The 12,460-nt window shown below is 39.4% G+C and overlaps 1 protein-coding gene across 1 annotated transcript; it reads right to left on the minus strand.

Moving 5' to 3' along the window:
- Nucleotides 1-4,619: 4,619 nt before the first annotated feature.
- LOC122640477 (major pollen allergen Ole e 10) lies at nucleotides 4,620-6,112 on the minus strand. The gene is made up of 4 exons (XM_043833687.1): nucleotides 5,971-6,112; nucleotides 5,365-5,393; nucleotides 5,039-5,273; nucleotides 4,620-4,714 (listed from the first exon to the last, which is right to left on the minus strand). Exons 1-4 carry the CDS (start codon nucleotides 6,041-6,043, stop codon nucleotides 4,689-4,691), a joined length of 363 nt encoding a protein of 120 aa, XP_043689622.1. The 5' UTR covers nucleotides 6,044-6,112; the 3' UTR covers nucleotides 4,620-4,688.
- Between the last annotated feature and the right edge of the window lie 6,348 nt (nucleotides 6,113-12,460).

The following is a 12,460-nucleotide window of genomic DNA, read 5'->3' on the forward strand; positions in this document are numbered from 1 at the left end:
GGCGACACAAATATGCAACGCAATTGAAACTTCAATAAACGGGTAGCATAACAGTATAAGAGAAAGAGAGAGGGAGAGAGCCAGTATAGCATGAATTAGTCCATGGGTTTTAAAGGCACCCACTACCTCTATTTATGGAGGTGGATGCATCCCATCAACACACCCCATGGAATAGGTGTGTCCATTGATTTGAAGGGATAGGATTAAAAGATTCCAGCCCTAGCACTCAAATGTTAGTATACCTAAAGGTAACCCATTGTGTAGGTGTGTCTCTTGGTTCCAATGGATTGGATTAAAAGATTCAAATCCAAGTGCTATTAATGCACCTGTTCAAATGGATATGTCTCTTTAAAGAGACATGTTCATACATAGAAACCTGGTTAATTAACTAATCAAAAGAGGATTATATTGTGGCACAAAATTTAGTCCCACATCGGTTGTGCCTTGGCCATGGAATGTCCATATACGTGTTAGTTAACCTTCACATGACACATCACATTTTAAAGTCGTGCAACGAACCTTAGCCAAAGTGTATAGTATCATGGCATGTGGGGCTTGTCGTCAATATCCACGCAGTGGAATGGTGCATGTTGTGCCACAGAATTTAGTCCCACATTGGTTGTGCCTTGGCCATGGAATGTCCATGTAAGTGGCAGTCAACTTTCACATGACACAACGCATTTTAAAGTCGTGCGACGAACCTTAGCCACGACTCATTTTTATGATATTTTTTTAATTAAATATATATAATACAACAGTATTGTTGTGGGCCTACACTAGAGTTTCCCATGGCTTTGCCCTGCTTAGGTATGGCTCACCATATTTCAGGTCTCGTCAGGTATGCTCTCACTCAAGCCCTTTTTAGAAGATCAAGGTTGATCGACGATGTAACCCACAAGAGAATAAAATTATGGGATTTTTGGTAACTTCACTCAACAGGGAGAGTATTTATGCCTTGTCGTTCACGGCGCATAGCTTTAAACCACGGAACGCCAACGAGATAACTTTTCTCCTATTTTTATTTCTTTTTAGTATTGAAATGGTTCAATACTTTATAATGTTTGGTCTGAAAGCAATGCAGGAGATTTGAAGGTTGCAATAGATCCCCCAACCTGATCCTAAAGATGATTTTGAGAGATTTAAAAGATATAAGCCCCTCATCTAAAGGGATCTGTACCATTGATTGTTGACCATAACTGCTCAAGAAACCTGGGAATTCAAGTTGCTCCTAGACCTTCAGTGAAGATAATTGAAGTTTTGTGGGGTAAGCCACTTCCTAGTTGGGTAAAATTAAATGTAGACAGATGTTCACTTGGTAATCCAGTAAGGGCTGGTGTGGGTGGCATTTTTAGGGATCATCTGGGAAATGTTCTAAGTTCCTTTTACTCTTTTATAGGAATTAGAACAAATTTTGAAGCGGAGTTTCAAGCCTTGCTCCTTGGAATTCTAAAAGCAAAAGAGTCAGGATTCTCCAACTTGTGGATTGAATGCAACTCGGCATCAATAGTTCTACTTTACCAAAAAAGGTTCTTCCATGGTTTTTGTGGCAACAATGGTCTTCTTTGCAGATTTATCTTTCAAACACAACATGGAATATCACTTACTGTTTTAGAGAAGCAAATCCCATAGCAAATTTTTTGGCAAAGGACGCAGCAAGATCAGGTCTTTCAAACTCAAATTGGACCTTCCCTCCTCATGTTTTGGAAGAGGTGAAGAGAGATATCATGGTTACCCAAGATACTGGTCCTCCATTTAGTTTCTTAGTCTCTTTTTGGTTACATCTTCTTTTAAGGTGAGTTCCCCTGTTGATGGCAATGCCTCAGGTGAGCGTTGCTCATTTTGTTTGGATATATTTTGTACAGGATGCTGGATATTAGTATGTAATTTATGATTGACTTGGGTTTTTTGTGATGGCCATGCCGAAGGTGGATCCCCAATCTGATCCTAGTCTTCCCTTCTCTCTGTTGATGGCCATGCCGAATGTGGAGGTGGGGATTTCTAGAATTTTGTATCCCGTCTAGGTATGCCTGGATGTTAATCCTACACTTTTTCTTTCTTCTTGATATATTCAATGCTAATCTCATAGGAAAAAAAATGGTTCAAGAATCATACTCAAAATCTTAGATAAGTTGATAGATGCATAATGCCTCTTGAACTTTAATCTAGAATGCTAAAAAGCACTGAATTTCCATCAGTTTATCTAAAATCCTGAACCTCATATGAAATTTTCATAAAATTATGAAACTTAGGGTCTTTTTGATATCATTTTTTATTCTCATTTTTTGACAATTTCATTTTTTTCATGTGTTTGATATCATATTTTAAACTTGCTTTTATTTAAAATAAATGAAAACACCCCAAAAATTATAATAGACTCAAGATCTATTATGGATTATGGGCAAAAACACTTCTGGTCATTTATGCACTCAACATTAATGAACCAAAAAAAAAAAACTAGATAGAAGCTGGAAACAACTATAAAAAAAAACGAATTTAAATCCCCGGTCACCTTCGGCATTGCCATCGACAGGGAAATAAAAACGCACCAACGGAAGCAATGTCAAAGAGGAAACACCCAAAACCTCGGTCTACATTGGGCAACCATTGCAAGATCGTCTTGAACAGAGGGAGGGAGGGGAACCATCAACCATGAAACTTGTAGTCTTGCTGCTGAATTTGCCCAGGGTTGGCTTCACGATAACAGTGCGTTATCTTCCAAATGATTGAGTCAAGGAATTGCTTGGAAACTTGTTATTTTGCTAAATCAAATTGAACAAACGTCGACAAGGTCCACAAATGAAAAGGTGGGGCTTTTGTGGATCAAATTTTTTGATGTGGTTTTGTAGTGTAGTAGCCTCTATCACAGAACTGTGTGTGTGAGATCTCGTATCGTAAAGATGACAGTAGAGAATAGAGATAGAGCTCTGTTTAGAAATTGGGATTGGATAGATTTGCATACGGAAGGCCAGAAGACATCGCTGAGGTAGAGGGCGGGAGTTCCTTCCTGGCTAGGTTTCCAAGAGTCCCACAGTTGTGGTGAAGCTGTTACCTTAAAAGATGCTTCTATCACAAGAGATGGGCTTGATGATGATGATGACCTGGAGCTCCTCCTCTCTCTGTGGCCTGCATCTAAAAGGAATTGAGAAAGAATACGTCTCTCTTCACCCACCACTTAAACTATATATAGGCTTTGGACCCATTTCTTAAAAAAAATGCTAAATTTCAATTACTGGGATCTATTTCTTAAAAAATGTTATAAAAATTATTTACACATAGGTAGTTACCAAAGGTTTCTCGTTCTATTTTCTTTTATGTCTAGTAGCTGCCAAACAGTTATTATTTTTTATGAAAAATGATTTTTATTAATGACTTTATTTAAATAGGCCATAAACAAATGAAAAGGATACCAAAGACCTTGGGCTTCTGTATGACACAAGTTGGACCTCTGAACTGTACACGACAGCAGAGAAACAAATCTTTGAACCCAAGACATTAAAAAACTTCCAAACCATAAATTTTTAACCACAAAAGAGAGATCTACCCTGAAATTGTCGTCAAGAAAGGGAAAAATTTTTGCTGTTACAATTGTGGCAGAAATGTTCCTACTACGAGGCTGGTAGTCAAGAAAATGGAATAATTCACTTTCCCTTTGAGTTCATAAATACCATCCTAAGTTTTAGTATTTTCTAAAATACCCTTTACGATCCCATTTCTTTGGCTGCCAGCCTTGTAACAGGAACATTCCTGCTACAAGTGTAACATCAATATTCCTCGAGAAAAGATGGCCTTACTTAGCCTCCTGAACTAATGTCACTATGTCAGTTAGCTATGTCAATAAAACTGGGTGCACACCACATTCCATCCTCTTCAGCTCCAAAAGACAGCAAAGAATAAACCACCAAATGAATCCTGATCTAAAGCTTCAAATCAAAGTAGTCCCACTTAAAAACCTTGGAATTAACAATCATCTTATGGACCTCGCCCAACTAAAAATTTCAAAATAAATCATATCAACCTTTAACGATTCCTAAGTCATGCAAGTTGTTGAGCAACCTAGCCATTAAGGAGAGGGTGCCTGAGCAATCTAGTCATTATTTCTGCCTTTCACGTGGAAGGTCAACAATCTCCATGGGAGAAGAACACATTGGTTCCCACGTTCGCCTATGCTAGTATCTTTGTCTCACCCCTTACCACATTCTTAGTTCTGATACCACTTGTTGGAACTTGATAAAACTCTAACTTAAAAAACTAACCATTAATGAGAGAGTGTCCAACTATCTGTAAGTCTCAGACTATTCAAGTGGAACCCAAAAACATGATGATGGACAAGGGGCCCTTATATCAGTGTTGAATTTTATAAAAACTCATGAATACTTTTTTCTTGACTTCATCATGATCTCCTCCTCCCTCGCCAGCTTACTTGAAAGCCAATTTAGTCCTTGAAAGCGCCAGAAACGAATAATCCAAATGATAAAGAGGATAGAGAAAATCACAAAAAAAAAAAAAAAAAAAAAAACATACAAACGAACGAGAGTAATGGGAAGCAAGTAGAAATATTTTCCATTGCACTGTTTCTCTATAGTAGTATCCACTTTTTCCAGCATAGTAACCTAATACAGTAACAAACTGAAACACATTGGAGTTCATCATCTTTTGTTTATGGAAGTTGCAGCTTTTCTTACTATATATTACTCATATCGACAGTTCCCATAACCTGCAAAGACACGGAAAGGATTAAAAAAATAATAATAATAATAAGGGAAAAAGTTTTCTGTCCGGGAGTGTGGCCTACGCCAGCACTCCCATGAGTCTATCTCTCTCCTTCCCATGTGAAAAGACACCTCTGCCCCCTTATTTTAAGGAGGAGAGAGATAGACACATGAGAGTGCTGGCGTAGGCCACACTCCTAGACAGAGAACTGCTTCCCTAATAATAATAATAAAATCCCTCAACTCCATTATAGAAAACAAATAATATGCTCTGTTTGTTTCATATCATTTCAGAATCAAATCCAAGAAAACCAGAGCAACAGACTTACTTGGATCAGTGATGACAACGAGACCAGAGTTCTTGAAGTCACAATTCCAATGGTTCCTCCCCCTGGACTGGTAGTAGATGTTCATGGCTACAGAGGCATGGTTCATTAGATTATCTGGGTTAGAACATGGGCAACCCCTTCTCAGAATAGTACAGTCTGCATTAGAGCAAGCATAGTCAATGTTTTCTTGTAGAATTTTTGGATCTGATGAAGGCTTCGCCACACACCAAGTTTTCTGCAACACCATGAAAGAAATTCAAGAAATCAGATAAATTTTACATCAAGTTTTCATTTTTTTCCACCTAATTTCTAGTAGGTGCACATGCCTGTCCATTCACCAACTTCAGGGTTCCACCTGCAACAATTTACAGAAGTAGATCATAAGTACATTTATGGTTTAGATGTTTCATAATAATCTCTTTCTTTACTCTGCAAACTGAAACCTCGACTGTGAAAGTGCCTTTAGTCCTAAATTGAAATTTGAAAAAGACGAATTATATGAGAACAATTGGTGATCCCAATCGAGTCAGATTTGAATTATTAGATAACCCAGTTCAGATTTAAATAATAGCGAGCATATGAGTGGAAATCCAAGATAGATTTTGGAGTAGGAAAAACCTAAACGAGACTGAGTTCAAGAAAAACAGGTCACTTAATTATAAACCCGTATTAGATTTACTAAATTGTAACTCTGATTCAGTTTACAAAGAAAAAGCTCTTGTAAAAATATAAAAATCCTGCTTGAAACACAAAACCAAATCCCCATTTAGATTCAATAATGCAGAAAATCTAGATCGAAGAGAACCTGGAAGTGAGCAGAAGTTAGACAGAAAACTAGGCAAAATAACCAAAAGAGTACGAAGAACAGAGTACAACAAAATCAGCAGAGAAGAATTGCAACTGAGATAAGCAAAGAAAGTGGGAAGTACCTCCTGAGTTGAAGGACGAGAGCAGAAGCGCAGAAAAGCAGAGAATGTGAAGAGAGAGAGCTGCAGCTTTAGTCATTACTGTGATTCTGTGATGATGAATCAAATCAATGGTGGACTTTGTGGAGAAAGGAAGCCTATTTAATATACAAAGTCCAAAATAAAAGCAGTATTTTGTAACGGCTATATTTCATGGGTGCAATCTGTTGAAGTAACGGCAAATGAACGCATATGATAGGACGACGTCTGCCTTTGGCTTTTTGATCCCTCTCTCTCTCTCTTTCTTATCTTTTTCATAAGGTCAGCAAAACTTGACCGACATCAGTCACAGTCACAGTCACAGTGACACAGGGGTGGGGAATATTATAATTAAGGGATAAAAATTTTCTTTCCCAACTGTGAACATGGTTTTGAAGTTGATCAATATCCATACCTGGCCTGGCCTGGTCTGGCCAGACCGGTAAGGATAAGGGATAAAATTGTTAAAAAATCTGTTCAGAAAAAAATCCGGGGGTAAACTTATCGGGTACAGACGATCTATGCTAATAGTATATTTGTACCGGATAGGTTATGAAGGTGATGGATACCGGATCCGATACGGGCACTAAAACCATGACTTTGACTGAGTGATAGGTTTTCGTGAGGTTAGCAGGATCGTTATGGGGCAGTGATTAACTCTGTGTGATAAATTGGAATACTTATGTTGTTGTATACAAAAAGATACGAAGTTGGGAAGGTGGGGGTATCCACAAGTACAGAAATACCGAATTTTTATCGTATGCGGTTCCCTATTGCCTCTCACAAGAGAAGGGTGGACCCCACCTGGACAGAGTGTTCGGTCAGGTGTCTCGGGTGGATCCCACCCCCCTCTTGTGAGAGGCACTAGGGAACCGCACCAGTCAGGAACCGTAGACAATAACGATTCCAGAAATACCTCCATTTACTTTCCCTGCTAATGAGAGTGATCGAGTGAAACCATCCTTTTCGTTATTTTAATGTTTAATAATGCCGAGGGGCCCAAATGTCCAATCAGTTTAATAGTAATCTTACAACGTAGCCTATCCAAATCGTAAAAATCCAATGGTAAGAATTTACACCTTGAGAATTCAATCGTAAAAGTATGAGCATTAACGTCTTTTATCCTATCAAGTATTGGATGGACGGTTGGATCCTTAAGTATGATGCATTAGACCGTACACCGCAATTCAAAGAATAAATTTCCATTTTATTATTTTGTTAATTAAAAGGATATTTTATTGGTTTCTGTGTAGATAATTAAAACTGAAATCTGAAAGGACTCTTTTATGAGAGAGCCGACCGCTTTCCTCTTTAGTGGGATTATTTCTTCTAATGGTATCACCACCACAAATTGAATGGTGTATATTACTCGGTGAATTGACGTTTCATCTACAGGGAGCATACAAGTTCAAGTAACTCTTGTGTCCTCTTTGCTGATAGGATTGTTTGGCCTATATCCGAATCTTGTTTTGTTGTTCCTATTGGAATAGCAAACTTCTTGTAATCCGTTTTTCTTCTAATGGATTATTCTTCTACCAGAAACAAAACAAAAAAACTCCTGTTTCCTCTTCATTTTAATCTTGACTAAACTTCCCTAGAAATTCATTTTAATCTTGACGATTAACCTTCCCTAGAAATAAGTAGATGCCGAATTAAATATACGAGAAAGGTATTTTATTTTTTTCAGAATGGACTGTCTTGATGAACTTCTCAAAGTAGATCAAGTATTTCTCATGTGGCAGATTAGTTGGGGCTGGACTGAGGTAGATCCTAAGGTTCTTGATCAGGTATTCACGTGTGGACATCATGGTTTTAGGTATCGATTTGAGATCGGCCATATAGGCAGATCTATATAGGATAGCTTGGGCTTACATCACGTCTTGATGTAACGATACGGACTATGGGTATTAAGATTTAAAAAAATCAAATTTTTAAGAAAATCAGGGGCAAAACCATCCGATATTGTGATCAATCTAGAACCGATACCATGAAGTTAAACCTTGGTGGACATACATGAGATGCATGGCATCTTGGCATTGTGTGATTTGAATAAATTTGACACATGATTAATCTTAAACACACATTTTCTATGAAATAATAAGAATTACTAAATCATCATGCCACGTGATACAATGACAATGAAAGGTTTGATAATCTTATCAAAGCTGGGCAAAGTTGTAAAAATATCTCTCCTCACTTCGCTGGACTCTCTTTCTCTACTTCTAATATTCGCCTCACAAGCTCGTGTGCGAGGGCTATCTAAAAATTTGTGACAAATACTCATTAACACTAATCGAGTAGGTACATAAATGTCTACTTTTGTTTTTAGGTTTTTTAAGTAACAAATATTAAAGGCAAAGTTTTTACTTCACGAGTTGGGGAGTGATATACCTAAATGTAGGTCAAGCCCGCACAACACCTGATCAACCCAGATCGGGAAACCCAGTCATGAGAGGATAAGATCCCCTCATAACAGGCAGCATATATATCCCAAATCCTAATATATCGCAACCAGTTAGCATCACAGTCCTGTAAGGAATCCATATCCCCTGTTGAGCGGCAATGTGGAAACTCGTAACATTAATGGACTCCTACCAAATAGGGAAGCACTTTCCCAAGAGGATTCTACAACAAGACCTTTCACTAGGAATGAAAGGCTCATGATTGCGGGACTCTCCATCATGGCCTCTACCTACAGTCCACACTATATATACTCAGGTAAGATCACAATGATCATCTTGAATTCTATTAATTTGTCTACTACTATCAGAGATCTAGCTTAGGCATCAGAGAGTCTCCCGCCAGAGAAGACCGACTCTCCCTTGCTCATCTGACCCCTTTTTGCAGGTTTAATCCTGGAGAGATCTATCAATAGTTTCTGGACGCAACAGGTTGGCACCATCTGTGGGAACGATCAATCCATTCTAACCCACTTGAATTCTCTACCAATGGCTGGAACATAGACAGTCTCACCACTTCCTCCTCTGGAAACTTCATGATAGAGAAGCTCACCTCCTCCTGAGACTTCTCAATGTGCAGTGGACTGAGCCCCTCGCCGCAGTACGAGATCAACACGAGAGTGGCCTCATCAGTAAAATCTGCCCCAGGAACCAATGGCCAATCCCATAGGTACATGAATGATCTACTTTTGTATTTAGTTCTTTTAAAGGCAAGATTTTCACTTCATGAGTTGGGGAGAAAGAATCCTCTCACCATTGGTGATGTGACCATGTGATGGGAGTCATGAGACTCTTGTCTCATCACAGACTCCCACCCCATGTTGGTTTGGGTCGAAAGTATCCCTCCTTGGGCATTTGTACCAATGCCATTGTAAATAAATCACCACCCGTTAGGGTGTTACTTGAATGGAGATGAGAACACTTTGGTTACAAGATTCACGGAACTCGAACGATCTCCTTCACAATCTTTGAATATCTTATCAGGTTTCTCCACGAAGAAGAACTCCACACCACAAATCCTTGGGAACAGATGGGATCCCATAAAGAACACAAAGACTTGGAGAGCAAGAGAGAGAGGAGAAATTTGGTTTCTAGTGTATCTGCCTTAAGGTTATAGGAGGGGTATTTATAACCTAACCTTAAGGCCCCCCCTATTACTAGTCATGCTCTGACTAGGAAGGAGGGGTAGAGAGTCTTACATAACATGACCGGCCCTCTCTCCTCTTCTCGTGGGCTGGGATAGGCTGCCCCTTGTGGGCACCATGAACCAGGGCTAAGACCCGGTTTTGTATTACATCTCCCACTCTTCCACATAAGGCGCATTAGCTCAACTATGCATCCAAGTTTCTCTTAATCGTTCAACTCTTCATACAGGAAATGGGGCATGTGACCTAATGAGATAACACAAGGTAGGAGTGTTATATCAAGGTTCCATCAAAATACCCCAAATAATCCAACTACACCAGATCTAGCCCTCTCGATCCCTCATGATGAGCAGTGCTAACCCTTTATATGTAATATACTCATGACTACGTCGATCACAAATACGACAAGTCACTTGGTCAGTGAGTCATAAAACAAATGTGTAATGTCGGATGGTTTTCACTGAGTCCTTCATGTCAATCCGATTGTCCCCAACAACTTTCCCAATCGTGTCCCGCTAGACCACATCATCCATGATCCTGAGGAGTACGCTAATGTAGCATCACTGGGTGTCCACTTCATGACAGTGTCTCAGGTAATAAGGGTACTGAGGGATTAATATAATCTATATTGCTCACACAGTGACAAAGTAAGGATCCATTCAGTCACTCTTACTATCGATCGGTATAAGCAAATACAGTATGATATTTATGTTGTGACTTAACTCCAACTGAGGTGGGCATTTCACTCACAAAAATATATGAACGCCATACGGATCTTAGTCTAGTTGTTGTACCAAGAGCCAAACCTAAGTTTCTATAGCACAGTCACCCTTATGGTTTCTGCTTGAAACCTTACATCCGGCTTTTCACAGGCTACATAGAAGTGTGGTATCTTCCATGTTGGAGCAGAAAAGATATCATCTTAGCTCTAATTAAGGTGTCATGAAGCACAAGTGCTCATAGGCTCATCTTGCTCGCTAGCCATAAGCGCCAAGGCAATTCACCCATGTAAGTGGGTTGACTCAATGCCTTGTGACATTTTTACAATAATAAATAAATGTATACACATAATATCACTCAAACAAATATATCTCATAAATAAATGAAAGAGAGATACAAATAAATGTCAATCCATAATACTGTCCAAAATAAAATACATATCAAATCCATCACAATCCCAAGTTCTTAACATGAACAAGGAAAACATTTCTAGCAATGGGCTTCAACAAAAGATCAACCAACATACTGCTAGTGGACATGTGTTTTAGAACTACTTCACCTTGCACAACCATGTCTCAAATGTAATGATATTGTATGTCAATGTGTTTACCTCTCCCATGAAACTTGGGGTCCTTCGCAAATGCCAATGCTGCCGTGCTGTCACAACATATAAGCATAGCGTCATCTGAGTGAGGTGAAACACTAAGTCTCTATAAGAAACTTCTGAGCCAAATGACCTCCTGAACTAGTGTTGAACATGCCACATACTTCGACTCCACCGTGGATAGGGTGATGCAAGTCTGTTTCTTGCTACTCCAAGTAACAGCACCGTCTCTTAGGACAAATGCATACCCTGAGGTGGATTTACTCTCGTCTTTGTCACTAGCCTAATCAGCATCACTATAGCCCCTCAATCTCAAGTCTAAACCACTATAGGTGAGTGTGAGGTCTGTAGTTCCACGTAGGTATTGAAGGATCCTCCTTATAACTTGCTAATGAACTGGTCCTGGGTTACTCTAATAATGGCTAACCATGCTAATAGCAAAGCATATGTCTGGATGCGTGCACCTCATCACATACATTATACTGCCTATTGCGGCTGGATAGGGTACTTTGGACATTTGTTTCTTTCTTCATCAGTCTTAGGGCTTGAACCTCATCACATACATTATACTGCCTACTGCGACTAGATAGGGTACTTTGGACATCTGTTTCTTTCTTCATCAGTCTTAGGGCACTGGTCTTGGGTCAAAATGCATGCCTTGTCCATTGGAGTGTCTATGGGTTTTGAGTTGTTCATATGGAATCACGCAAGGACATTCTTTATGTGAGTTTCTTCAGTCAAACTAAGAAATCTCCTAGGGCAGTGCCTTACAATCTTCATGTCCAACACAAAGTTGGCCTCACCCATGTCCTTCATCTTAAAAGTAGAGGACAACCACTCTTTAGTGGCGACATTTAACTCCATGTCATTCCCAGCCAGTAGGATGTCATCAACATACAAGGATAGGATAAGAAAACCTTCCTTGGACCATTTTACATATACGTAGTGGTCCTCTTCAATCATCTCTTAGAAGGATGCCAAACGGCAGATTTTTGTTTTTAAATGACAGACAGAGGTGTCGGGTAGCAGAACTTCAGGAGACTCCTATTAGTAACCTAGGAAAAAGCCAAACGGCGGAAAGAGTTTTTCTGAATGACAGAGGTGTTGGGTGGCAGAATTAGAGAATGTTCCTTGTGGGGATTGGTTATTGAGACCGCACTTGAGCATGCCAAGTTGCCTACGTATCCTTTGAAAAGGAATCAGGTCAAACATAGTTCATGTAGGTCAGATGGCTACACATAATATTTTTTGAGTTGGTCCATATTGACAAGGCCCTTTAAATCTTCCCATCAAAATCTCTCAGACGAACTGCTTGCCCGGTCAGGATTTCCTTCACTTGGTAAAGTCCACTCCAATTAGGCCTGAACTTGCCCCTTGGGTCATGAATAGGTGCCCTTTGTTCTCAGACAACCAAATATCCTTCTTCAATGTTGCGAGGGTGAACTCCTTTGTTGAATGCCCTTGCCATCCTGAGTTGATACTTCTTGAGATGATCCAGAGCTTTCATCCTCTTTTCATCCAACAGGTTGAGCTCGTCGTGCGTTACCTGC

Source organism: Telopea speciosissima, chromosome 9 (genome assembly GCF_018873765.1).
Source record: "Telopea speciosissima isolate NSW1024214 ecotype Mountain lineage chromosome 9, Tspe_v1, whole genome shotgun sequence".
In the NCBI taxonomy this organism is placed as follows: domain Eukaryota; kingdom Viridiplantae; phylum Streptophyta; class Magnoliopsida; order Proteales; family Proteaceae; genus Telopea; species Telopea speciosissima.